Here is a 25,057-nt window from a genome sequence, read left to right as displayed (position 1 = left end):
ACGTTTGAATATAGCACTTCTGTCGCTTTTAAGCGCTATGAATACCAGCTCTAATATTACTCAATCTAACGGTGTTTAAGTTACAGACCTGGGAAAGATGGCTGGCTGAGCTGGCTTGGTCTTCACTGTGATCTTTGGAAAACCGATCAGACTCCTCAATTTTGAAAGTGACGCGCAGACAGACTGGAGCCCCTAGGGTGCATTGTGTTTAAAAGGTGTGAAAATGTGTCTCCTGGTGTATCACAAGCGGAAGTGCGCACTGCCCATGCGTTTGAGAGTTGAACCCTTAGAGTTTGTGCCCTTTCCATAGGATGGAGAGGGGGGTGAGGAGGGGGGACGCTGAAAGCTCGAGCTTAGCATGACCCTGACGCGAGACATGACCCAGGCTCGAGTTCTTCTTGGACATCCAAGCCCAAAACGAGCCGAGCTTTCACATGGGCTCTGCACGCCACCCCACTCTAACCACACGCGCAAAAGCAGTGACCATGATGCATTGGGAGACAGAGAAGCACACCTGTTGTAAATGGCACAATGGGGAGGGAATCACTCCCAGCTTCCGAATTGACCAAACTGTGTGATCATGGCAAAATATTATATTATCATGCAGGAAAGCACTTTCGAATAGTGAGTTAGGCTGAGTGCTTACCTTGAGTTTCTTACACTATAATGTTGCCCCATGTATAATGTATAGTGAGGGCTTAGTCCAGATGTGGTAGCACATAACAGCGGCCTTGCCTCTAGTTCAGTATTGGCGCTGTAGTGGGCGAGGCAGGAATGTTTCTAAGTTCACCTTTAAATGCCACGACTTTTCATAAATGCCTCTCAATGCCCCGATATCTGACGTACTCGGCTCCGCATGCCAGAGAAATACACTTCCTTTTTATTTTGAAGATATTTTATCACACTGTTGCATAAAATGTGTTGCATGATTGCCATGCCACGTAGTTCTATGGCTCGGCTGGAGCTCAGGCTCTCTGGGGATGCTAGAGCCTTGGCTCGGCTCTAGCTCGGCGCTCCCTGTTAATCTGTGGCTCGGTATCCTCACGAGGGAGGGAAGTGGAGTCAGGCCAAGTTGTATCTGCCCCCGCTGTACAACGTTGACAGCCCAGCAACTTTCTCCAGCCGCCCCGCCCCCACCCCAACGCACCCTTCACATTCTCATAACCAGGGATGTGGCCGCCCCATGGCTGCCCCGGACATCAATGTTTACGGTGCCCTGCACGAGGAACCGGACCCTCGACCCGACTCTCCCCTTCTCCGGCACAGTATAGGCCACACAGGCCGCTGTACGGCCCGAGAGGCTCTCTGTTCTTGAAAAACCAATGCTCTAAAGATAACAACAAGTGTAACCCCTGATTTTAACATGCGGGGGGGGGGGGGGGGGGCACGAGCACAACGAGGAACAGTGGGTGGGGGGGCGGGGCACGAGCACAACGAGGAACAGGAATAAACAAAAAAAAAATTAGATGACAAAAAGAGACAAAATGCTTACCTGCTCGCAAATTGCTACGTCCATCCCGGCAACATAGCCCTGTAAAAAAAAAAAGGAAACGCCCACAAAGGCCCACCTCTGAAAAAGAGATGGGGCTTAAAAAATGAGAAAGAAACGCCCACGAATCTGCTCAAGCCGGGGCTAGATCCGAGTGACGCCCCTCTCCTCCAATGGCTGGCCAGCATTTACGAGGCCAGCCAATGGAGAAGAGGGGCGGGTTCAAGCCCCCATACTGCAAAATATAAAATCTCGGACTCCACCCACTGCGTGGGGCGCTAGTCCGAGACCTAATAAGGGCTAGTATTATTTGGTTATTTTGTCAGTTCACTCAAGGGAATCTGCGAACCCTCATTTACAGAATCCCCAATTGTGGGGTGGGGTGCAAATAATACAAGGTAGGTCAGGATGCCTATTGTGTAAAACGTTACGAAGGCTTAAGAAACTAAGTGCCTCAAAAATCTAATAAAAAAAAAAGATAAAAGGGACAGGCCTGGTGTGAGAAAACCCCAAAGGTATAACAGAGGTTAAAGTCAGGACTGACCTGGCTCTCCAAAGTGGTAGCTTGGTCGAGCAGTAAGGCAGTACCAGAGGGGAGTGCAACGCATTTGTTGTACACACTCAGTCAGCGAAGGATTTCACACACTAAAAGACTGAACTCCAGGCCAATGGTTTTTATATTCAAAGATATAGTTGTTTTATTTTAGAACCAACAGGCAAAAAATATACTTTGCTAGATATGAGAACTCTCATGTAATTATTTTGCAAGGAAGCAATAAAGCTCGTGAACACAATAGGTACAGGAGTTGCTGAAGGCAGCTCAAGTCTAGACACACTTTAGCATAGAGCTCTATAGATTGTTACCATAAAATTACAGTTGATTACAGTACAGATTACTTTGGTAGTTCCAGGACTAGATCCAAGATTCAGTCCTGGGGTCTAAGCTGAAATCATATGAGCAAAAACCTTTTAGTTACTGTGGTGAATTTTCATGAATATAAAGCCGTTTTAAAAGTTCACACTTAGAAACTTTTCAATGACAATCTGGCAATGTTATTCAACGGGAGAAATTTCAGGTTGCAGGCAAAGTATAATCACGTTACTTTTGTAATCCAGTACTGGACTTCTAGGGCCAGCACTGGGGTCTGAACTTAAAACAGGTAGGTAATTGCGTTTCAGTATTTCGTATGATTTTTAAAGAATATTTCAAGTTTTCAAAAGTAGGCACTTAGAAGAAATTTCATAGAAAAGCATACAGATTACTAGCAAACCCGGTAAGGATTACTTTTGCGGTTCAGTACTGGGCTGCAAGGTACAGTACTGGCTTCTCACCTGCTTGCAGGTGAGTACTTCGGCTGATTTTATATGAATACTTCCAGTTTTCAAAACTTCACACTTCGAAAATGTTCAAGTCAGAATGGGTCAATGTTATCCAATGACCTCGTGGTCTTGGTTCGGTTGGGCCTGGCCCGGGCTCGGCGGGTGCAGAGTGGGCTGTCCGGAGCTTCCTGGTTGGCACCAGGTAGGTTGTTGTCGCAGAACCTCTGCTGATGGGAGTACCAGTCTTTAAGAGGGTCAAGGCAGGCAGCTCCTGTGGGTGTCCCAAGGTTGCTGTCCGCAGGAGTCACCGGGATTAGGCAGGAGCAGGTTCCAGGATCGACAGGCCGGTAGGGCTGGGGCCAAGTCGGTTGTTGTCGTCCTGTTAGCAGTTGCACAGAGGGTCTTGTTCTTCTTGATCTTCTTTCTTCGTTTCGTATCGGGATCTGAGGAAGGAAGTTTCTGGGAGTCCCTCAATACTGAATTTAGGGGAGTTACAGGCAAGGGCAGGGACCAATGGGTACCTGTCCTGGGGTGAGTACACCCCCTAGCCTGCTCCTCTCCCGTGGGAGGTGGGCAGGAGCCTAGCAGGGATTGGGCAGGGCTCCCCATCTACAAGATGGCCGGAGACCGGGGTTGTGCTTCACCTAGTCTCCCTCAGCCTGAGGGGTGGAGTTGGCAATGGCTGGCACAACCTACTTCCTGACGTAGCTTTTCCCACAAGGTCTTCCTGCCAGAGTGGGGGTTAGAACTGGTGGGGGCCAGTTGCTGGGTACAGCAAATGGTCTGGAGAAGCTCACAGAGGCGGCATGCCTTTGAAGCTTCCATCCTGGGGGAGGAGACCTAGCACCTCGCCCAGGATGTGCATTGTTACAGGCCCAGGAGAACGGGGGGCTCTCCACCCAGGGGTCCAGCAACATGTCTGCTGTGTGGAAGCCTCTGCAGCCACTCAGCCCAGACGTGGATTGTAGGTTAGGATATCAGAGGGCATCTCTAAGATGCCCTCTGGTGCATGTTACAGTAAATCCCACACTGGCATCAGTGTGGGTATAATGTGCTGAGAAGTTTGGTACCAAACTTGTCAGTCTTCAGTGTAGCCATTATTGTGCTGTGGAGTTCGTAATGACAACCGCCAGGCACCATATACTCTTGATGGCATTACTGCACTTACAGTGCCCAGGAATGGCCATGGGTACTGTAGGGGCACAGGGCACATGCACCTGTGCCCACACCTCTGGCATAGGGCACCCAGATAGAGGGGTGACTGAAGTATGCCAGGGCAGTGGGTTCTGTGGGCATGGCACACAGGGATGTGTGCCATGTCGACTCTTGGTTTAGTTCTGTACTTAGGCACTCAGCCTGCAAAGACAGTGTGTGGGTGCCAGGGTACAGGGCCCCTGAGGGTGGCACAATAAGTGCTACAGCCCTCAGGGGTCTTCTCTGATCACCATGCCCTGGGTACCTAGGGTACCACTTACTAGGGGCTGACAGGTGGCCAGAGATGCCAATTGGGTTTTTAGTTTCAGCACAGTTTTAGGGAAGGAACACATGCCCTGGGTACATGGTTGGCAGGAACTCAGGGCACACTCAGTCAAAGCACATCAGCAGCTCAGAAAAAAGTGGGGGCATACCAAGGCAAGAAAGATGGCACTTTCTCACAACTGGGGTAAGAAAAGCCTCAAAAGCCAAGGGGTTAACATCCATTTTAGCGACGGAACCCCCTACTCTGTCCCTACGGATGTTAATGTGTCGATTCACCTTACTGATAGTCATTTGCTTGAGGTGCTAGATCCCCTTATGCAGCGGCATCACCTTTTGCTCTGGCGCAAGAGAAGAGACACCCTTGTGCAACGTATTGCCACAGAGGACTGGCTCCTTGATTTACTGTTCCCTGGATGTACCCATCTTAAAATGGCACTCCGCTTGAAGCCCTCCAATTACTTTTGCAGTGTCGCCATCCTTTTTTATTTGCAACAAGGATTTGTCTGTTTGTCCAAATAGGCTGTCCGATGTACAGGGCATACTGCTCACGGCTGCTTGGACTTCAGGTTTGAATCCTGAGCAGAGCAGGTCTTCTTAGTGTGGTGCCAGTGCATAGGTACTTGCTAAGTCTCACCCAGAGAGACTTTTTAGCCTACAGGGGAGTGTTTTCCCTTTTTGGGAGACAGCCTCAATCTTCTTTCTAAACTCTATAGCAAACCCTGCATTAGCTCCTACTGCTGGTGACTATAATTGTTGAGCCGGGCATTTAAGTTGGCAATGTGCTACTGGGTAGCTGCTTTTCTGTCCATTTTCCTGCCTACTGGCTCAAACATTTTGCTCTTTCTGTCCGGGGCTGGTTCTATGGATGCATTTTAGGTATTTATTTTTGGGGATTTCTTAAGTGCAATGTATACCCAAAACAGGGCTCTTGACACTACAGAATCTGTATTTTAGTGCACAGCGGCCACAGTAAAATATAACAAATAATTGCTTTAGGAATCCCTACAGGTAACTTAGGAAAAAGCTATGTTTTTAAGCGGTTTGTCACATTTCAGAATACTTGGTTAAGACTGAAGTTGTAACAGCAAAGAATTGCAATGTTTAGCAACCGCCATAGAAAAGGCACCGCCAACAATAGTCGTGCAGCCAAATCTAGGAACCTTTAACAATGTATGGTTAGCGCATCTCAGTGAGTGGCTGGGACCATACCATTTGAAACAAGAACACAAAGGAGAAACTAAAGACCTATGTACTGCCTTCTGAACCAAGCAAATGGATTTTAGTTAAATGCGTTGCTTCATAGGTAGACTGTGAACACGATAATGCAGGGAAAAAAACGTCTCGAGCTTTAAAGCCCAACACAATCCTAACAGCATAATTCTGCATCAGTTGCAACCACTATCAGATAGGCAAGAGGTTCATGATATAAGGAGTTGCAACAGTCCAGTGGAGATAATATAAATGCTTTCAGTATCTGCAGGCATGTTAACTCTCTTTCTTGCTTTGGACACTATCCTACAACTAACACACACCTCCCCCATCCCCCTATCACTCTACTCCATCTCCCACCCGCTCCCGTCACCCCACATCCCTCAATCACAGGCGTAGATCACTCCTCTTCTTACATCCTCCCCACCCCCACCACACCCCAACACAACCATCCCCTCCCACTTCCAACTAGACGCTCAGAACTCCCCACCTCCCTTAACTGCACTCCCCCTCCCCACAACAGGTCCTTCTCTCATTCCACCTCCCCCCCAATCCCAGCCCCCTCAACCTCACCTGCAGCCCCGCCACTCCTAGCCCTCAATCATCCATCAACCTCCCCCCCCCCCATTCTCAGTCCCCACTACTCCACCTGCATCCTGGACACCCCTAGCTCTCATTCATCCCTCAACTCATCTCCCTCCACTCTCAGCCCTCACTACCTCACCAGCACCCCCACAACACCCAGCATACACTCAACCCTCATAGTCTCTCCCCCTCCTACCACTTACTCCCGTCCCAATAACACCAACCCCCTTACTAATCCTCTCACACCACTCCCCTCCATCTCTCCTACCCCTTCTACTACCAACACCCTCACCTATACCACCAACTCCCCCCTAACTCCATCTCAACGACACCTCTCCCCCCCCAACCTCCCTATACTCCCGAATAACAACGCCCCCATTAATACCATCAACCCCTGCAATAACACCACTCCCCTCCCCCTCCACTACAGTAAACTAGTCTCTTACTCAGCTTTAGTGCCCATCCCCAACACCCTTCTCAATGCCACACTGGACATGATTATGTCCACCCTCCTCCAAGTTAAAGAAGATCTACACACCCTCAAAGAGTTACTCCTCACACAATCCAGACACCCCTTACCCATCACTACAATCCCTCCTAACAAATCCCCCACCCTTCTCACTCATCCTCACACACAAAACTTCCCACACTGGACTTCTATCCCCGCTCGCAATCTCACCAACCGCTCCCGACGCACCATCACTCCACTCTCGGACCACGACATAAGCACCCTCCTCCGCTCATATGACCCAGTTCCCCAAAAACACTTACCCACCACACACCTTTCCATCCCCACGACTCACTCTAATCCCCTTAGGCACTCCACACAAAAACAACAACAGAGGCTCCGTCCCTAATAACCTTAAAAAAAGTCCCCCTCACTCTAGAACCCTCCACCACCCTCTACACCCCCAGACTCAAATGCATACTTCTCAACTGCAGATCGGCCCCTAGACACTCCTCCGACATCGCCGATCTCATCAAGACACTGGACCTTGACCTAACCATTCTGACTGAAACTTGGTTAACTGAATCTTCCACACCTATCATGGATATTCTAGTTCCACCCAACTACCTCATCATTAGACTTGACAGGTCCAGAAATACAGGCGGTGGAATCGAATGTATTTACAGGAGCAACCTCACAATTACCAGAATCACACCCCCCCCCCCCCCACTTACCTCCTGCGAATACACTTGCCTCGATGTCATCAGCGATAACAAACCTGTATGCTCTCTACACATCATCTACCACTCACCTGGAGACAACCTCATCTTCGAACAAAACAGGTGATGGACAGAATGTGGATCAATGTCACACATTCACCCCAGTACAAAGATCTGGGCCCAAATCCATCGTTTTTTTGCACTCCACACCACCCTGGGTTAGACAATGGCGATATGCAAATCAGCTCTGACCCTGTGCCCCATGGGAACAGTCCAGTCCGAACTACAAAAGCCATGTCCTTCCCAGAACGGAATCAAGCATCCGAGGACCGGACCGGTTTCGAGGTAACACCTCTCATCAGCCCGGCTAGCTTGACTGCAGTGGTGTGGAGTGCCTGGGACCCACGTCTGAGCATCCCCAGCGCACTTATGGCGGCAATTGCAAACAAAACAGGTGATGGACAGAATGTGGATCAATGTCACACATTCACCCCAGTCCAAAGATCTGGGCCCAAATCCATCATTTTTTTGCACTCCACACCACCCTGGGTTAGACAATGGCGATATGCAAATCAGCTCTGACCCTGTGCCCCATGGGAACAGTCCAGTCCGAACTACAAAAGCTGTGTCCTTCCCAGAACGGAATCAAGCATCCGAGGACCGGACCGGTTTCGAGGTAACACCTCATCAGCCCGGCTAGCTTGACTCCAGTGGTGTGGAGTGCCTGGGACCCACGTCTGAGCATCCCCAGCGCACTTATGGCGGCAATTGCAAACAAAACAGGTGATGGACAGAATGTGGATCAATGTCACACATTCACCCCAGTCCAAAGATCTGGGCCCAAATCCATCGTTTTTTTGCACTCCACACCAACCTGGGTTAGACAATGACGATATGCAAATCAGCTCTGACCCTGTGCCCCATGGGAACAGTCCAGTCCGAACTACAAAAGCCATGTCCTTCCCAGAACGGAATCAAGCATCCGAGGACCGGACCGGTTTCGAGGTAACACCTCTCATCAGCCCGGCTAGCTTGACTCCAGTGGTGTGGAGTGCCTGGGACCCACGTCTGAGCATCCCCAGCGCACTTATGGCGGCAATTGCCACCACCCAACAACTCATGGACACAATATCAACCTTTTCCGGACTGCAAAACACTCAAATTGTCCTTGGTGACTTCAATCTCCATTGGAACGATCACAATGACGCAGTGGTAAACAGTCTCAAAAACTACCTCAATGCTCTTGACCTCACCCAAATCTGCAACAGCCCGACACACGATAAAGGCTCTATCCTCGACCTTATCATCTCCAAAGAGAACTCTACCCAGCTTGAGTCAATCCAACCCTGTGACTGGTCAGACCACCACATTATCACATTCTTCATCAATGAAAAAGTTAAACTTAACCCGGCTCAAGCCACTAAATCCAAGGTCTGGAAAAGGGACCTGAAGAAATTCAACCCAAGTTCTTTACCTTCCCACAGCTGCAATCTCCTCCTTCCCCCTACCGGCGCTCTTGACGTTCAATCTTTGACCGACCACTACCTCAACTCTATGACCTCAATAATCAATGAGGCTGCCCCCTTGCAATTGAAAAAAGTCTCCACTAAGATCTCCAACCCATGGTACGATGGTAGACTCAACGAAGACAGACGAGCCATGCCAATGGCAGAGCGCACCTGGAGATCAGCCCCTTGGCATTGCACCTTAAAACTCTGAAGAAAAAGAAAAACGCCTACTTCAGGAAAATTAAGCGCACCAAATCAGATTTCTTCAGCCTTCAGCTCGATCAAGCAAAAAACCGGCCAAGAAAACTATTTGAACTTATCAAAACACAATCCAAGGAACATCCCCAACTCACACATAGCACAATAGGCGATATACCATCATGTGAAGACTTCGCTGCCTTCTTCAAACTAAAGACTGATAACATAAGGATCGATCTTCGCAATGACGTAATCCTTTACTCCAACCCCTGCAGCATAACACCCACTGAACCAAAAAACAATGCTGCTTGGTCATCCTTTGACACCTACTCAGAAGAAGCAATTCTAAAACTGCTCAGCACATTGAAACCCTCTAATCACCTCACAGACCCTCTTCCTGCCAACGCTGTAAAAGACTTCATCCCATTGCTCCTCCCACTCTGGACCAAAATTATTAACAGTTCACTTCAACAAGGACTCATCCCCGACTCACTCAAAATTGGACAAGTTACACCTATACTCAAGAAACCAACAGCGGATCCTACTGACCTAAACAATTACCGTCCTATTACCAATATTCCCACACTTTCAAAACTTCTGGAAAAATGCGTACAGGCCAATTAACAAATCACATTGATCAGTTTGACCTCCTCAACCCTCATTAATCAGGTTTCCGAACAGGGCACAGTACTGAATCTGCTATGACACACATAATTGATGACGCACTCCAAATCCTAGATCAAAACGATACCTGCCTTCTCATCCTTCTCGATCTCTCCTCAGCATTTGACACTGTCAAACACGAGAACTTACTTGAGCTGTTAAACACCAGAATGGGCCTATCTGGGACTGTTCTTAAATGGTTCACCTCCTTTCTGCATAACAGGGCTCAGAAATTCAAGAGCAACAACTTGATGTCCCCACCAATGCCTGTAACTTTAGGCATCCCACAAGGATCTTCTTTATCCCCAACATTGTTCAATCTGGTCATGGAACCTCTCACCTCCTTGTTACAAGCATCTAATGTACACTTTCACATGTACGCCGACGACACCCAACTATATCTCAAATTACAATCCCCCAAAGACATCAAACTTTTGAACTCAACGCTCAGAAACACCCAATCATGACTTGCCGATAATCACCTCAAACTCAATGCTCTGAAAACTGAGTTCCTTCTGATCTCACCTCCCGCGAAAATCTCCACCACCCAAACTTGGCTTAAACACCTATCTGCACTCAATGTCCAACCTACCATCGTGGACTCAGCGAAATCCTTAGGCATTACACTTGACACTAATCTCAACATGCAGCAGCATATCAGCAAAGCAACTAAGGGAGCTAATTTCCAAATCAACACCCTGAGGAAACTTGAACCCTTCCTCCCAGCCAAGCACTTCCAAACTGCTGTACAAGCCCTAGTCATTCCTCGCTTAGATTACGGTAGCGTCGCCCTTTGCGGACTCCCTCTATCTACAACTGCACCCCTGAGAGCCTCTTTGAACGCTGCAGCAAGACTCATCACTGGATCAAAAAACACTTGCATATTTCCCCTGACTTAAAATCCCTGAACTGGCTGCCTTTTGAAGCCAGAATACATCTGAAAATTGCCTGCATGACGCACAAAGCTGTACATCACAACTCCCCCGGCTACCTCACTCAGAAACTGAGAATATCTGGTGGCTCAAGAACCACTAGAAGCACAAAGTATCTTCTCCTGAAACCTCGTAGATTCCGGAAGGAAAAAACATATAAACGCTCTCTCAGGAATGGCACCCAGGATCTGGAACTCACTCCCTCCTGAAACCAGACTTATCTCCTCCTCTGCATTCTTTAAACAAGCATTTACAATGCAATGGTCTCGGCATTATTAAAGGTAGAGCTATTGGCATTGCTCATGACATTTTTTTTTTAATAACCTAAATAAATGCTATTGTCATTTACAATGGCAATAGGTGAGCATTGGAGAGTAGTAGAGAGTATTCGCGGACACAGAGCAGCGCACACACACACACAGAGACAGAGCCACACGCACACACACACACACACACACAGAGCCACTCACACACAAACAGACAGAGCCACGCACACACACACACAGACAGCGCCACGCACACACAGACAGAGCCGTCTGTCTGTGTGTGTGTGCGTGGCTCTGTCTGTGTGTGTGTGTGTGCGTGGTTCTGTGTCTGGGAATACTCTCTACTACTGTCTAATGCTCACCTATTGCCATTGTAAATGACAATACCATTTATTTATGTTTTAAAAGAAAATGAAAAAAAAATTCATGAGCAATGCCAATAGCTGTACCTTTAATAATGCCAAGACCATTGCATTCTAAATGCTTGTTGACGCTTGGAGGCTGGTTTCGGCCTCTGGGAGTGGTGGTGCACGTTACATGATCCTGGCAGCAACTTTAAATAGTTGCTCCTGTTCTAGCCCTCATTAGCTTGTCTGCACATGGTGGCTGAATTTAGCATTTTTGCCAGTCTGGCCTTGGGAGCAGACAACAAAGTCTTTCAGGAGATCTGATATTTTATAACCTGACTTCTGACCACGTTTGTCATTTGTGTAACGATAGCCACCTCACAATGACCTTTATACTTTGCTTCTTTATTCAATGCAACTATTTCAATAGGAGTTAAGGCTACAATGGGTGAAGACCACAAATCTGAACCGCACTGAAATAAACTAGTAAAAGGCACTTCTGAAAAAACACATAATAGTGCTATACCAAATGCTTATTTAAATCTGATAAATAAATAAAAAACACAACTTGCACTTGCTGCATCGCCGACTCAGTGATGGAGCAAGCTCAAGGTAAGTGATTTTATTTATTTATTTTATTTACCCTATCCTGTTGTATGTCGACAGCCCCCTGCCTCTCCCCCACCACCCCACCACTCTTACCTGTAACGGCCCCTGCCTGGTTACCAATATACCACACTATGACTAATGCGTAATTCTCTAATAAAGAAGACATCTGTATAGCACTATGAGGCATTTTCTTTTTAGAAAGCACCTCAACTGATGTGTATCAGTGCTTCTTAGATTTGTTCCTTTTGGTTTGCAGTTGTACACAACAGTTGAAACTTTACCTTTCTGATAAAACTGTCTTTTTTGCAGCATTAAACAAATCATGTGACGCTTGGTATGGTGCATTTTGCTATTATGTAGCTCTTAAAGTAAGAAGTGTTCCTCTAACTCAAACAAATGCTTCCCCTGGTATCAATCTCAGTATAGTGAGACACTGAGACGTCTCTACTCAGCATTAAATCTTTGCCCTGTTTGTTGCACATAAACGCCTGGAGGAGACCGTATTCTATCACATGTAATCATCTACACACTCATGAATAAACAGAATTATTTCTTTTACCCAATGTTAGAAGGTAATATTTCTCTGTGGACTATTCGTCTGATGTATTTTTCTATAGAACTGCCAGTTAGGAGGCCTAGCAGCAGGAATAAAATACAATACATTACGACTAGCATAAATATACTAATTGTATGCACATTTTTCTGGGGGAAAGCAAAATCCTTTTCAGAATCGGTTGTATATGGCTGTTTGATTCCTAAGTACCTTGTGATGGGAGCCTGCGGTCTCTTTTGTTACAGCAGGAGAGTCACGGTACACCCATGCTGTTCTTTAGTGTATGACAGCAGCGGCCTCAGTCCCTGCTGCCTTCACCCCATATGTCCCGGACCTTAAGGGAGCCCAGTATGTGTCAATCATGAAAGCTAAACAATTAAGCAGAGCGCCGGGGCTGCGGCAGGCTCCTGAGAAACAATAAGGAGCAAGTCCTAAACGAGAGCGGGACGGAGCAGGGCTGCGGGGGGGGGGAAGGGGGGGGGGAGAGGAGAGACAAAGGAGAGCTACGGGCAGAGGGAAGGGGGGGACGAGAGCGAAACGGAGGAGAGCTTATGAATGAATATATGAATGAATACATAAATGCATAAAACGGGGATCACAAACCGGAAAAGTGAAACGTACATGACAAAAGATTTGCCCACACATGCACATTACTTCACAGCCAGATGATTGGATCATTTATAACTCTTAAAATAACACCCTCTTCATTCCGACTAATGGACAACAGTACACCCAAAGGAAACAGCGGTGGAGACCCCAGCACTCATTCATGCCGGCCCCGGATCGGGCGCTCCGCCTCAACAATTCCACAGGTGTCTATGCTGAAGTGGGTGGATTGGGGGTGCCGGTCTTGTACTCACGACGGTATTGGATGGCGGAGGTCAGGGCAGCGGTGTAGCCAGTGGGGGTGCTGCAGAGCGGGGAAGGGACCCTCCGACTTCAGAGATTGGGTCCGCGGTGTAGGCTGGAGGTATGGCGGGGCATCCTGTTTACTGCCATGGTTGTGCTGCGGCCGGAAGTCAGGCACGGTCGCCTGTGACGGGGGCGGGGCCACGTCCAGACCGGAAGAGGAGGCAGGCGGAGTGAAATGCGTCTCGCGCCCGGGGCTCCTGTGAGCGGTGTGGAGCCCCGGGCAGGAGGTTGGGCGCCGCGTGCTGAGCAGAGTCCCCGACATTGGCCAGGTAAGTTCCAAGGCTGGGGGGGGGGGGGCTTGGTGCACTTGTGTGTGTGTGTGTGTGCGTGTATGCTCGTGTGTGTATGTAAGAGTGCAACAGTGACGGTGACGGGGGGGGGGGGGCTCGGGGCACTTGTGTGTGTGAGCGCGTGTGTGTATGTGTCAGGGGTGGTGTCTCTGTATGTATGTATGTGCGTGCATGGGCGCTTGTGTGTGTGTGTATGCGCATGCGTGTGTGGTGCTTGCGCTTCCCAGGAGACAGCGCCTGGCCACAGCGCGCGTTCCAGTTACAAATCGCCTGGAAGGATGCGCGTGGCCGGGACTGTCTCCTGGGAAGCATAGTCGCTCACAAAAGATCTCCGGCGGAGACGCGCTTCCGCGCGTTGACGCCGAGACCTAAAAAGAAGTAAAAGCTATCCTCATGACTAAATTCGCCTGAACTTGTACTCTTGATCTAGTTGAGGATATACACCTTTCTGCACTATTGTTTGTCTGATTGTCGATTTGTTTAATTTGATTTAGTCAATTATTATGCTACCTCATGTACCCACCCTATTTTGCTTTTCATTTTTTACCTACAAGTATTCTATGCTCAAAAGTCTGATAATCTCTCCCATGTTACTTGTTTTCCCTACCTCCTGTATTTGTAAAGCGCTCTGATATCTGCAAAGATCTTGTTCGCGCTATATAAAACTTTCAAAATAAATAAATAAATATATATTGGGTATTGGCTTGTGGCGTGTATTTTTGAAAATACCAGTGGATGAAGAGGGCGGACCCCAATCCCTCTATGTCTATATGAATATTTTATAGTTCTTTTGTTACACGAGGACAACGAGGGAGCAAATGCTTTAAGTCAGACCTAAAAGTCACACTTGCTTCTTGATTCTGGTTTGATGCAGCTCTGAAATGGAGTCACCTTCTACAACATTGGTTTCGGAGGATCTATCCTCCCTCTCCGAAGCCGACCCCCTCAATCGTGACAACTTACTGCATGCCTATGGCCTGCTTGCTGAACTCCCCCCACCACCAATTCCAGTTCTTCCCTTATCCATACATCTGGCTCCTATGAACAAAATTACCAAATATAGAAGGTCTCACACAGTACTAACCCACACCTGTGGCTTCACAACCACCTACCTGCAAGGTCATCATCTGTGGAAGCATCATAGTCGCCCACATCTCTGAGGCTTGGCTTTGGAACGGACGTGCTGGGGTGCTCCTCCTCCATCTCCTCAGGCTCTGGAGACCGCGGTGACTTGACGTGGACAGGGCTGGGGCCTTTCACTTTATGGTTGGAGTTTGGTGGGTCTGCCCTCTGGGTGACAGGGAAGAATGGTGAACATGGTGCAGGCAAGTCTACCAAAGACATGTCAATAAGACATGATTTACATTTTCAATGAATTTACTTTGAATTTGACCAACAGGTCTGCCCCTTAAGGTGGCTGGACACAAAAAAAACCAAAAGATGTGTAGCATACATGGTGAAGTGTGCCTATGTACTTGTAGGAGTACTATTGTGGTGGAGATTCACTACTTTTCGTTCTGAATCTGGCCCTATCTGCCATCAAAATGTGATGTATTTCGGTTCAGCGTATTTTTTCTTCTTCACATGTCACATATAAACGTTGAACTATTATTTGAAAAGGTCAATAGATTTGCGCCTCCTCCTCCCCACCGCCTCCACCAATACCTATAGACCAAACTCCACCATTTGTCAGAGAGGGTCCTTTTGAAGGGTGTTAGACCTGTCTGCCCTTTGGGAGGTCCCTCTTATTTATTTTTGTCCCCTTTTTGCCCCTTAATCTTTTTATTTTTGATGTCCACTGGAATTTTCCAGGTGTTGACCTAGGGGTTAAGTGCTCTTTGCCCCTGTAGGTGCCTTTTCTGACTAAAACTATGGGATACACAAAATGGTGGCTAATAACTGCCACAACTGATTACCTCAGGGACTAGTCCATAGACTTATATGGGGGATCTAGAACCTTCTGGCCTGTTCTGGACACTTGGAACTAGGGGTATAAATAGGCCAACTGTAGGGCGGCCACTTTAGTAGTGACCAGAGAACTTGAGAGGACTTGGTGAGGAGTGAAGCGTTAGTGTGGGGAGGAAGGCGCACTGTTAGTGAATAGATCGTCCTTTGGGCCGGCTGCGCTACTGGTTGACGTGCCCCCCACCTATCGACTGAGCCCTGCCTTGGGGGTATTGCCACTAATTCCCTGAACTTCGCAGTGCCTGAGAGGAAGGACCCCAAAGTGCTAGCGGAGAAGTGTGGGAAGCTAGCTGGGGAACCCCATTGGGAGAAGAGTCTGACTGGTAGATCCCTTTCCCTTGAGTCCCCTCCTGTAAAACCTTCATTGAGCAAGGAAGAGGCGGGAAGGGATATAGTGAAGATTCTGTTGCTGAACCCAAGTACAGTCTGAGGCCAAAAAGTCCGTGAAGCGAGACCCACCTGCTAGCCGAGGTAACGGCTTCGGGTTTTCCGGCCATTCAGTTGCGGGCCCCCGCTGAGGAGATTCCGTGGGGAGGGCCCGGAGACCATCAGCCGAGCGGCACGATAGCAAAGACGGAGCCGCGGAAGCCAGTCGGAGCGGACGCGTGAGTGCTGAGAAGGGGGCGGGGTCCGGAAGAGGCTGTACCGCGAAAGCACCCTCCCACTCTTCCGACGGAGCTGTGGGAAGTGTCAGGAGAGAGGCGAGGAAGCCCCATCCTGGTGCGCTGAGAGGAATCTGCAGTGCGGGGGCCGGGAAACTCCAACGAACAGCTGCGACGTGTTCAGTGAAGGTCGCGCTGACGAGAGAGCTGACCGGGATGATCTTGTAAGAACCCGGTAAGACTGTGAAGAGGAGAGTGGGGCCCTGGGGCTAAGTGGGCCTTGGGCTGCCTCAAGAGGGGTAGCGGGAGGGGCGAGACAGAATATCCGGGTGCGCCAGCAAAAGTTCCCTAAAGGACCGTAATTGGTGGCGCTAAACTGACAGTAAGGCCTGGGTCAATCTCCGTTTGTCATCCAGCGCTTCTGGCATTACCTCAGGAGAAGCGCAACTGAGGGCATTCGAGACTTATTCATTATTGTGAGGTTGTCTGGTTTTAAAGCCATTACGGAGGGAGTTTGATTTATTGCCAAGATCGCAGAGCTGTATTGGGAAAAGGAAAACCTGAGTTGGGAAGGGATTCTTTCCCTCAGAAGTCGTTTAAACACCCAGGAAAGTCATTGGAACAAACTGTAAACACATAGGGGTGTAGATCCAGCTTTATGGCTTGATGAATTATTGAAATCCCTCGCTTGTTTAAATTCAGATACCCCTCTGTGAATCCCAGTACTAGTGAGCTAATTGTTGAAAAGTGACTGAAATCTGTATTTTCCTTCGAAGCCCCGTCGTGTATGGCTACAAGGAACCTCCATGTTTACTAGTTACCTCAACAAGAGTTGTGTACTACACTTTGCTTATTTTAATGGTAAAATGTTATTGTGCATATGCTAATGAACTAAAGTAGAGCTATTCTATGAAACACTGCTAAGAAGTAAAAAGAAAACTACGCAGAAATTTTATAAAACAGCCCGTATTTTTCTAAACTGGTGTAGTGTCGTTTTTGAATGGATGGGCACTGAGTTACTGTAAGGGTGTGTCGCAAGCTTAACTTAGTTAATGCCTTTAGGTTAGACCTTCCTACTCTGAGCCAGGCTACCCTATGTGGACTGGTAACCCCAGGTCCAACAAAGGGTATTTTATCCATATTTGCTGCAAACTGATCACGGAGAAGGGGAATTCTCAGATATTAGGAGAGTAAACATCAAGAGTTCCCATTAGCAAGGGGTCAATCTTGAGTATAGAAGTGCAACATGGACCCAGAAATATATATATTTTTATGCTTTTCTTACAATACTGAGGAGAAAAAATTATTCCCATTCGGACATCTGAACTTTGGCCGGAAAAGGAGTACATTACCTGAAACTAAATATTGTAACAAAAACATTCTTATTCAGAGACGTCTGTATCGGAGGAAGCTATTGGGATAGTTTGAGGCAATTTGTTTTTGTTTGGGCAATTGAGAGCATGCAGCTTGTATAAAATAATGCTCATCACATGAACAACTTGAGAGAAACACAAGGGCAAAGTAACTGAAAAGCAAATGCAGAGCAACAAATCATTAATTTGATGGTCCGACAGAGAGAAAAAACAGCCTGAATTGTTAGGTCCCCTAAAGCTAACCTCAGGCTAACGAGCTAGACCACTCTAACATCATTAGAACGATGACCGCTACTCGCTAAAGCTCTTTGATAGTGCCACTCATCAGGCTTCAAGGCTCACAACAGACAAATAACCAGGCCAGTGACTAGCAGACACCCTGATATTACCTAGAGCCCCTTAAGGAGAATGCAGAACCAAAAGCAGAACCCTGTTGTACAGTACAGATTTAAAGAGGAACAGAGAGGGAATTTGCAGACATTCCCCACTCTTCTGATAAGAGAGGGATATACGGGGGTTGTGTTGTTGCCGCCATTCCTCTAGCTGTTGACTAAAATACACAGCAAATGTTTTTCATAATACAAAAAAGGTCAGGATTGCTTGGACAATCAAACACCTGAAGTGTGGAACTCCTCACAGAGCCATTCCTTTAAGAGGACAACTTTGAGCACCTTCACACGAGCATATAAGCAACCTTCTCCGCCCAAAAGAAATGCACGTCTGGAGTCAAAAATCATCAGCACATTAGGAGAGAATGTCTGCTTTCTTCCAGGTGAGACTTTAACAGTTACCACTCTTACAGGAATGGACTCTGTTCTTTTACAGAAAAAAATGAAATAAAAGAATGTGACTTACAAGCTGTGGCTTCTGGAGGAGCAACACCTACCAGAAACCAGCCTCAAGAAACATGCAAAACAAACAAGGTACTCATTATATTAACATTTCAGAGCTGAAGGGTGGAAGGAAGGCCCGGAACAAGAAGGGCAGGTATCTGTGCACAACAAAGCATGGATCAATGTCAGAGGCACAAGGAAAGCCTCTCAGAGGAGGAGAACATACCTCCCCCGGCAGCGGAGAAGAGCGGTGGGGATGAAGGCACCAGGTGGAGCAAAGTAAAGAGGACTGGCGCGGAGCACAAAGGGGGTATCCACAACAGGACCTGTGGAAGCCAAGAGCTTGGAGATGATGGATTGACAGTGCAAGTTTATTAAACCATTAGCCTAGAACCATCGCGGCAGACTATTCTTACATGTAAATCAGGGTTTCCTTTTGACAAATGTCTCCCTCACATTATGCATTCTATTATTGACACATTTAACCCAGTTACTAACGATATAATAAACGCCTCCCTTTCACAAGCAGAAGTAACTAACAAATAGAAAATTGCAAGTCAAACCTCTCCAAACAAAAACAACTAGCAGACCCTACCACTCTCACTACTCTTTGTCCCACCCCTCTGCTTCTAAGCCTTACTAAAATCATGGAAAAACTAGTCAATACTCGACTTGTGTCCTATCTAGAAGAGGGGAACATCATACATCCCAATTAATTAGGTGTTAGGCATCAGCACTCAATGGAATCAGCTTTAATGTTTACTGCAGAAACCCTTAAATCTGCTTTAGACCAGGGAAGAATGCTGAGCTGATTTTATTAGATTTCTCTGCCACTTTTCACTCTGTCTCACATGACATCTTACTGGACCGTCTCAAATCGCACTGCATTTCTCATCGTGCCTTGGCTAAAATCCTTTCTACAAAACCGTAGACAAGTTGTTTTTCTCAGCCATTATCTGTCAGCAGAAACCTCCAGCTTTCCGGGGTTCCACAGGGCTCCATTCTTAGTCCAGTGCTCTAATGTCTATATGGCATCCTTCATTAGCCTGATGTCGTCTTTTAACATTGACACAATCTTGCAGGCGGACAATACACAGCTAATTCTGGTATTAGACGAACAATCCACACATTCCGAAGAAAATCTGCAACTGTCTCACAGCGGTCTTTCAATAACCTAATATGTGACTCGGAAAAAGCGGAGATCAAGGCATTAGGGAAATCTAATACTTTCTCCCAAAGCCTATGGTGGCCCATAGACATCCCCCCGCCCCCTCTTAACACAGTGAAGGTAGCAAAGAACCTGGGGGTGAAGTTTGACTCATCACTCTCCTTTCGCCAGCAATCCCTAGCAGTGGCAGGGACATGTTTTCACTTGATCAAGTCCCTCCAAACGTTTTTCGATCCACTCCTCTGCAGGGCTAAAAAGGCAGTCGCTGAGGCCCTAATCACCTCTAGACTCGATTACTTCACCAGCCTATATGCAGGGACCAATCAGTCAGTTATTAACAAATGACAATGGCCCAGAAGCTCCTCAGCTTCAGCTGCCCTTAAAGCACTACACTGGCTGCCCATCCATAAAAAGTCCTTTTTAAGATCTTTTAGTTACCTACAGAGCTTTCAATTCCTCAGGTACCCCACTATCTCCGGGCCAGGTTTGCTCACTATGTGACGCACTGCACCCACAGATGCTCAACTGCTAATTTTTTAAAGCCCCCTGGTTTTAGGTGTATAACAAAGGGTGGGAAATCTATTGTGGTGCTAGGGACGAAAGCCTGGAAAATGCTCCCTAACCATCTACGTTTTATTTAAACAGAGTCCATTTTCAGGACAGCCCTGAAAACCTGGATCTTTACAGCCCCTGATGCTCTAGGTAGATCACTTATTTGATCTCTCAGTTTGGTTGTGTGTGTTTATTAGGGCTCCGCATAGTGTCATGATGCTCCTCGGAGTGAAAGCTGCGCTCTACAACAAACCATTGGAGCATGCATATGATGGACCCAAACAAGATCACGTGTATTTATCAGTAAGGACTGTGTGTGCAGGGTGGTGTGAGAATGTGCAGGGGCATGCGAGAAGTGCCCGTGCCAGTAGGGAGGGGGTCTGTGCAGGAGGAGAGGGAGAGAAGAAACAGGAAAGGAAGCAGAAACAAAGAGTAAGGATATGCACGATAAGAACAAGTAACACATCGTGGTTCCCATATTATTCAATATAAAGGATGTGTGTATTCGATGGGACAAGTAGAATTCTATTTTACAGGACATGTAGACATCTATACCATTTTGAGCCTTGGAAAACTAGAATGGTAAAAAAACAATCCACTCCCTGTTTAATGGACTTAATGTGACTGCTTTCATAACAACTGCAGGAGAGTCCATTCGGTGCATACCTGGGGGGGTGCAGGTTTTGAAACAATAAGCACATCATTATCACTATCGTCCTCGCTGCTGCTGGACTCAGCCCCACCCATCAGGTACCTGTGAGGAAGAGAGAAAAGGCATCAACAGGAACAGTGGTTTGCGTCTCACAGAGAAGGCATGACAAGGAACTTGATGAAAGAGGAGAACTTTATGGGGAATAGATGAGAACAAGTCCATTTCAAGAATTCATCCACAGGATAGCGGTATAGGTGTTCTAATGCCGGAGCTTCCATTCCCAGGATTCACCCACACCTCTCAACCACAGGACAGCAGTATAGGTGTTGTAATGCCAGAGCTTCCAGGTGCCCACAAATCTATCCTATTATTTTACTTAGTTTAATTAAAAAAAAAGACTTTCTATAGTCTTTTGAAAAGAAACGTTACAGACTAAAAACAGTCATAACCCCTCAGCTTATCGAAACCATGCACCAAAAAAAGTAATGGTTTGAAATATTGAAATGTCAAAACAATCATAAAGAAAGGTTAAAAAGGGTCACTGAGCCCAGTTCTTTCGTTATCTGCAATTTAGACATGCACTGGCACCCAGCATTGCCAACCTAGACTCGCTCCCTGAATTTAGTCCAATTGAGGCGAAGGTCTTCATGGGTGACCTCGGAGATAAGAAGGTCTCCCGTTTTTACCAAACGATGGTCACTCACTGTTCCTCCACCCTTCTCCCCCTGAGGGCGGCCTGGGAGGCAGACATTGGTCCCCTAGATGAGGATGATTGGAGGGAGGCCCTGGAATCCCCGCGGGGGACTGCCATTGCAATGCGGCTTAGGTTAATCCAATTCAAAATTCTCCATAGGGCTTACTTCACCCGTGAGCGGCTGTGGAAGGCAGGACTGATTGGGTCACCGGAATGTTTGCGCTGTGGGGCTGCGGTGGGCACGCTGCTCCATACGATATGGTCGTGCCCTAGAATAGTTGGTTTCTGGAGGGGTGAATGGAGCTGCCTGTCTGAAGTACTGGGTTGGGACCTTCCACGCACTCATCGTCTAGGACTTCTCCACATCCTTGAGGGAGTTGGTGGGAACATTTATAAACGTCACTTGTTGTTGTTGGGGCTAGTGGTTGCCAAAAGGGATCTGGCCCGTGCTTGGAAGGATGAGAGGGCCCCCCCCTGAGTGCATGGAGAGCCGGACTGGACTTTTGTATGGGTCTAGAACGACCAGTATTTGAAGCTCGAGGATGCCCCCGTAAGCACTTCAAGATATGGAAGAGGTGGGCAGACTATAGGGGGTTGACACTAGATCCCCCAGAGGAACCTGAGGAGGATCTCTAGGTACACGATCTCAAGCGGGCCTGTGAACTGCGTCATGCCTGCCATACCACGACCAAGCACTGAAGCTCTATATACACACGTGCACGGGGTTAGGGAGGGATAACGGGGGGGGGGGGTAGCAGGGAGGTTGGGTAATGGGAGTTGGGGGGGGGGGGGGTTAGGGGCGGGTGTGGAAGTTCCTTTCATTTGTGTTCTCTATTATTCTTGATTGGACACTGGTCATGTGATGTAAACTGTACCAAGATGCTTGGTGGCGTTCTCCTGACTGTGGGGAGCCACAATTATTACTCTGCCTAATTCAATCAATAAAACTTGTGAAAAAAAAAAGGTCACTGAGTCACATTTTACCGCCCACCCCACCACTTGAAATCAGTCTGATGAAGAAACCAAGGTTAACCCTGTGACTGGCAGGCAGGGAAGGTGCCCCATTCGCCAGGGTGTACCCACTCTGCAAACTGAGAGCACATGGAAGACACTGACCGTGGATTACTGAACCCACAACTAGGCGTGATTATTCACGAATAAAAACAGGTTCCAGTGAGTGCCACTAAATGTTGTACCTGTACAGGCCTCGCCGAGGATGAAATCCACATCACAGCAAAGGCAGGCTCCAAGCTGGAGGCAGTGGCGTTTCTAGTCTAGTGGTGAGAACATTGAGTCACATCTGAAACGGCTTCTACGGCGCGGTGAAGACAAAGGGACTATGAAAGCATGATCGCAGCGGCCCCAGAGCAAGGAAAAGGAAGGCCAACTAGGATGCCGTCGCATTGTTTTTAAGAGTACAAAAACACAAGGACCACTTGATGGGCATCACTCACCGCATAGTGAATGCAGAATGGCACTTCTGGGATGCGGGCACATCTGCAATTATGTGCAGCGGTCCCCATTTGCAGATAAGCTGCTGAAAGGGCATTGAAGCTAGCGTTCAGATAAACACTTCACCCCAGGATCAGCAGTATCTAGCAATTCATTCGGCATCTCGGCCATTCTCTGCTGCCTCCCACTTTCCCATTCAGAGATATTCAAATCTGGAGCACTCAATACAATTAAGAATTCAGCCCGGCCTGGTCCCCTCCCTACTCCACCCCAGAGCTCCATGGAAGCCCGCAGTGAATGCTTATTTAAAAGCTCGATTTTGCATGGGTGATTATAGACCAGAATTCTGTTTGAAGATCAAGAACACAAGGGTGGCGCAGCATTAGTGCACTGAACATTGCCACTTGAGATGGGAGACATGCTTTAAAGGTCCTTCCAAAGTATCGGTAAGAGGTGGCAGCGTGCAAACACTACAGAGTAAGACCTCAGAGAAGGGATGAGTTTGAACGAGGAAGCATCACCACAGGAGCAGACAGACTGCCATGGCTACTTGCACCAGGCCCTATCAGAAAGCTTTGCTGGGCCTTGTCTTAGTGTTAGTTTATGTTTCAAAGTCTTTAGCTGGTCAGGCAGCACTGTATTCTGTCGCTGCTGGGGAAAAACCTGCTGAAAGGAGAACTGTACTTTCAAGAAAGGTGCAGGTGTGGGCAGTGGGCTAAGCCTGCCAGAAGAGCAGTAAAAGAGCAGAGAGCTCGGTACTGAATCCGGAGGTTAAAGGAGGGCCAGATCTTTAGGGCCTTGAATAAGTGTAAGGTCTGAAAGGAACTCCAGAGGCGCCCCTTCATACATGCATTATCCAACAAGATGCATCTCCAGAAAGCCCCTTCATACATGCATTATCCAACAAGAGGCATCTCCAGAGGCACCCCTTCATACATGCATGATCCAACAAGAGGCATCTCCAGAGGCGCCCCTTCATACATGCATGATCCAACAAGAGGCATCTCCAGAGGCGCCCCTTCATACATGCATGATCCAACAAGAGGCATCTCCAGAGGCGCCCCTTCATACATGCATGATCCAACAAGATGCATCTCCAGAGGCGCCCCTTCATACATGCATGATCCAACAAGAGGCATCTCCAGAGGCGCCCCTTCATACATGCATGATCCAACAAGATGCATCTCCAGAGGCGCCCCTTCATACATGCATGATCCAACAAGATGCATCTCCAGAGGCGCCCCTTAATACATGCATGATCCAACAAGAGGCACTCTAGAGGTGCCCCTTCATACATGTATGATCCAACAAGATGCATCACCAGAGGCGCCCCTTCATACATGCATGATCCAACAAGATGCATCTCCAGAGGCGCCCCTTCATACATGCATGATCCAACAAGAGGCATCTCCAGAGGCGCCCCTTCATATATGCATGATCCAACAAGATGCATCTCCAGAGGCGCCCCTTCATACATGCATGATCCAACTAGATGCATCTCCAGAGGCGCCCCTTCATACATGCATGATCCAACAAGATGCATCTCCAGAGGCGCCCCTTCATACATGCATGATCCAACAAGAGGCATCTCCAGAGGCGCCCCTTCATACATGCTGTAGGAAATGGGACCCCCGGCCGGCCAGGGCTTGCGCCACAGCCAGTCAGAGACCGCCACTCCTATGTAAAGTCAACCCCTGCTCACCCTCTAGGTAACGCGGCGCGAGCAGTCAGGCCTATCTCGGAGGACATGTGTGAAGCATTTGCGCACGCACCCACCAACATCAACGTCCAGGGCCTCCCACAAAAGGACTCCACACCAAGTATATATGAAAATAGTCTTTGTATTAAGAAGGACACATAGGAACATACACTTTACAATGTGCTAGGGGCACGGCAGGGGTTACAAGGGTAAAGGGTACAGGGCAGGGCCAAGGGGCCCCTGCCAGGGGTAGACATATCAACTGGGAACTTCCTAGCACTAGCAGTAGAACCCACTCTGACCAGGAATCACATACAGGGGACATCGGGTATTCAGGAGGGAAGGGACAAGGTACATAACACAACAGAGGCCCCCATCAGCAGGGCAACACATAATAATTCTCAGCATCACATTGATATTAGTCAGTAGCATCCTACAGGCCAGCTGGCCTTCCTGGGGCAAGGCCGCCCAAGAGTCTCGATGTTCAGGTCAGGCTGCAAGTAGCCAGGGGAAGGGCCAGGGACACGTGGTGGAGCCTCT

The 25,057-nt window shown here is 48.0% G+C and overlaps 1 protein-coding gene across 2 annotated transcripts in view; it reads right to left on the bottom strand.

The window, feature by feature from the left end:
• Window positions 1–25,057, bottom strand: part of XRCC1 (X-ray repair cross complementing 1) — a 310,744-nt gene that overhangs the window by 106,688 nt on the left and 178,999 nt on the right. For both annotated transcript variants that reach the window (XM_086929793.1, XM_086929794.1), the window contains exons 11-12: window positions 20,687–20,774; window positions 14,640–14,817 (exon numbers count right to left, since the gene is read on the bottom strand). In XM_086929793.1, the coding sequence (XP_086785919.1) occupies window positions 14,640–14,817; window positions 20,687–20,774 (266 nt within the window). The remainder of the gene's footprint in view (window positions 1–14,639; window positions 14,818–20,686; window positions 20,775–25,057) is intronic.

The sequence above is a fragment of the Lissotriton vulgaris genome, chromosome 7 (genome assembly GCF_964263255.1).
Source record: "Lissotriton vulgaris chromosome 7, aLisVul1.2, whole genome shotgun sequence".
Classification (NCBI taxonomy): Eukaryota; Metazoa; Chordata; class Amphibia; order Caudata; family Salamandridae; genus Lissotriton; species Lissotriton vulgaris.
The sequence above is the reverse complement of the archived record's forward strand: the minus strand, read 5'-3'. Positions and strand labels throughout refer to the sequence as shown.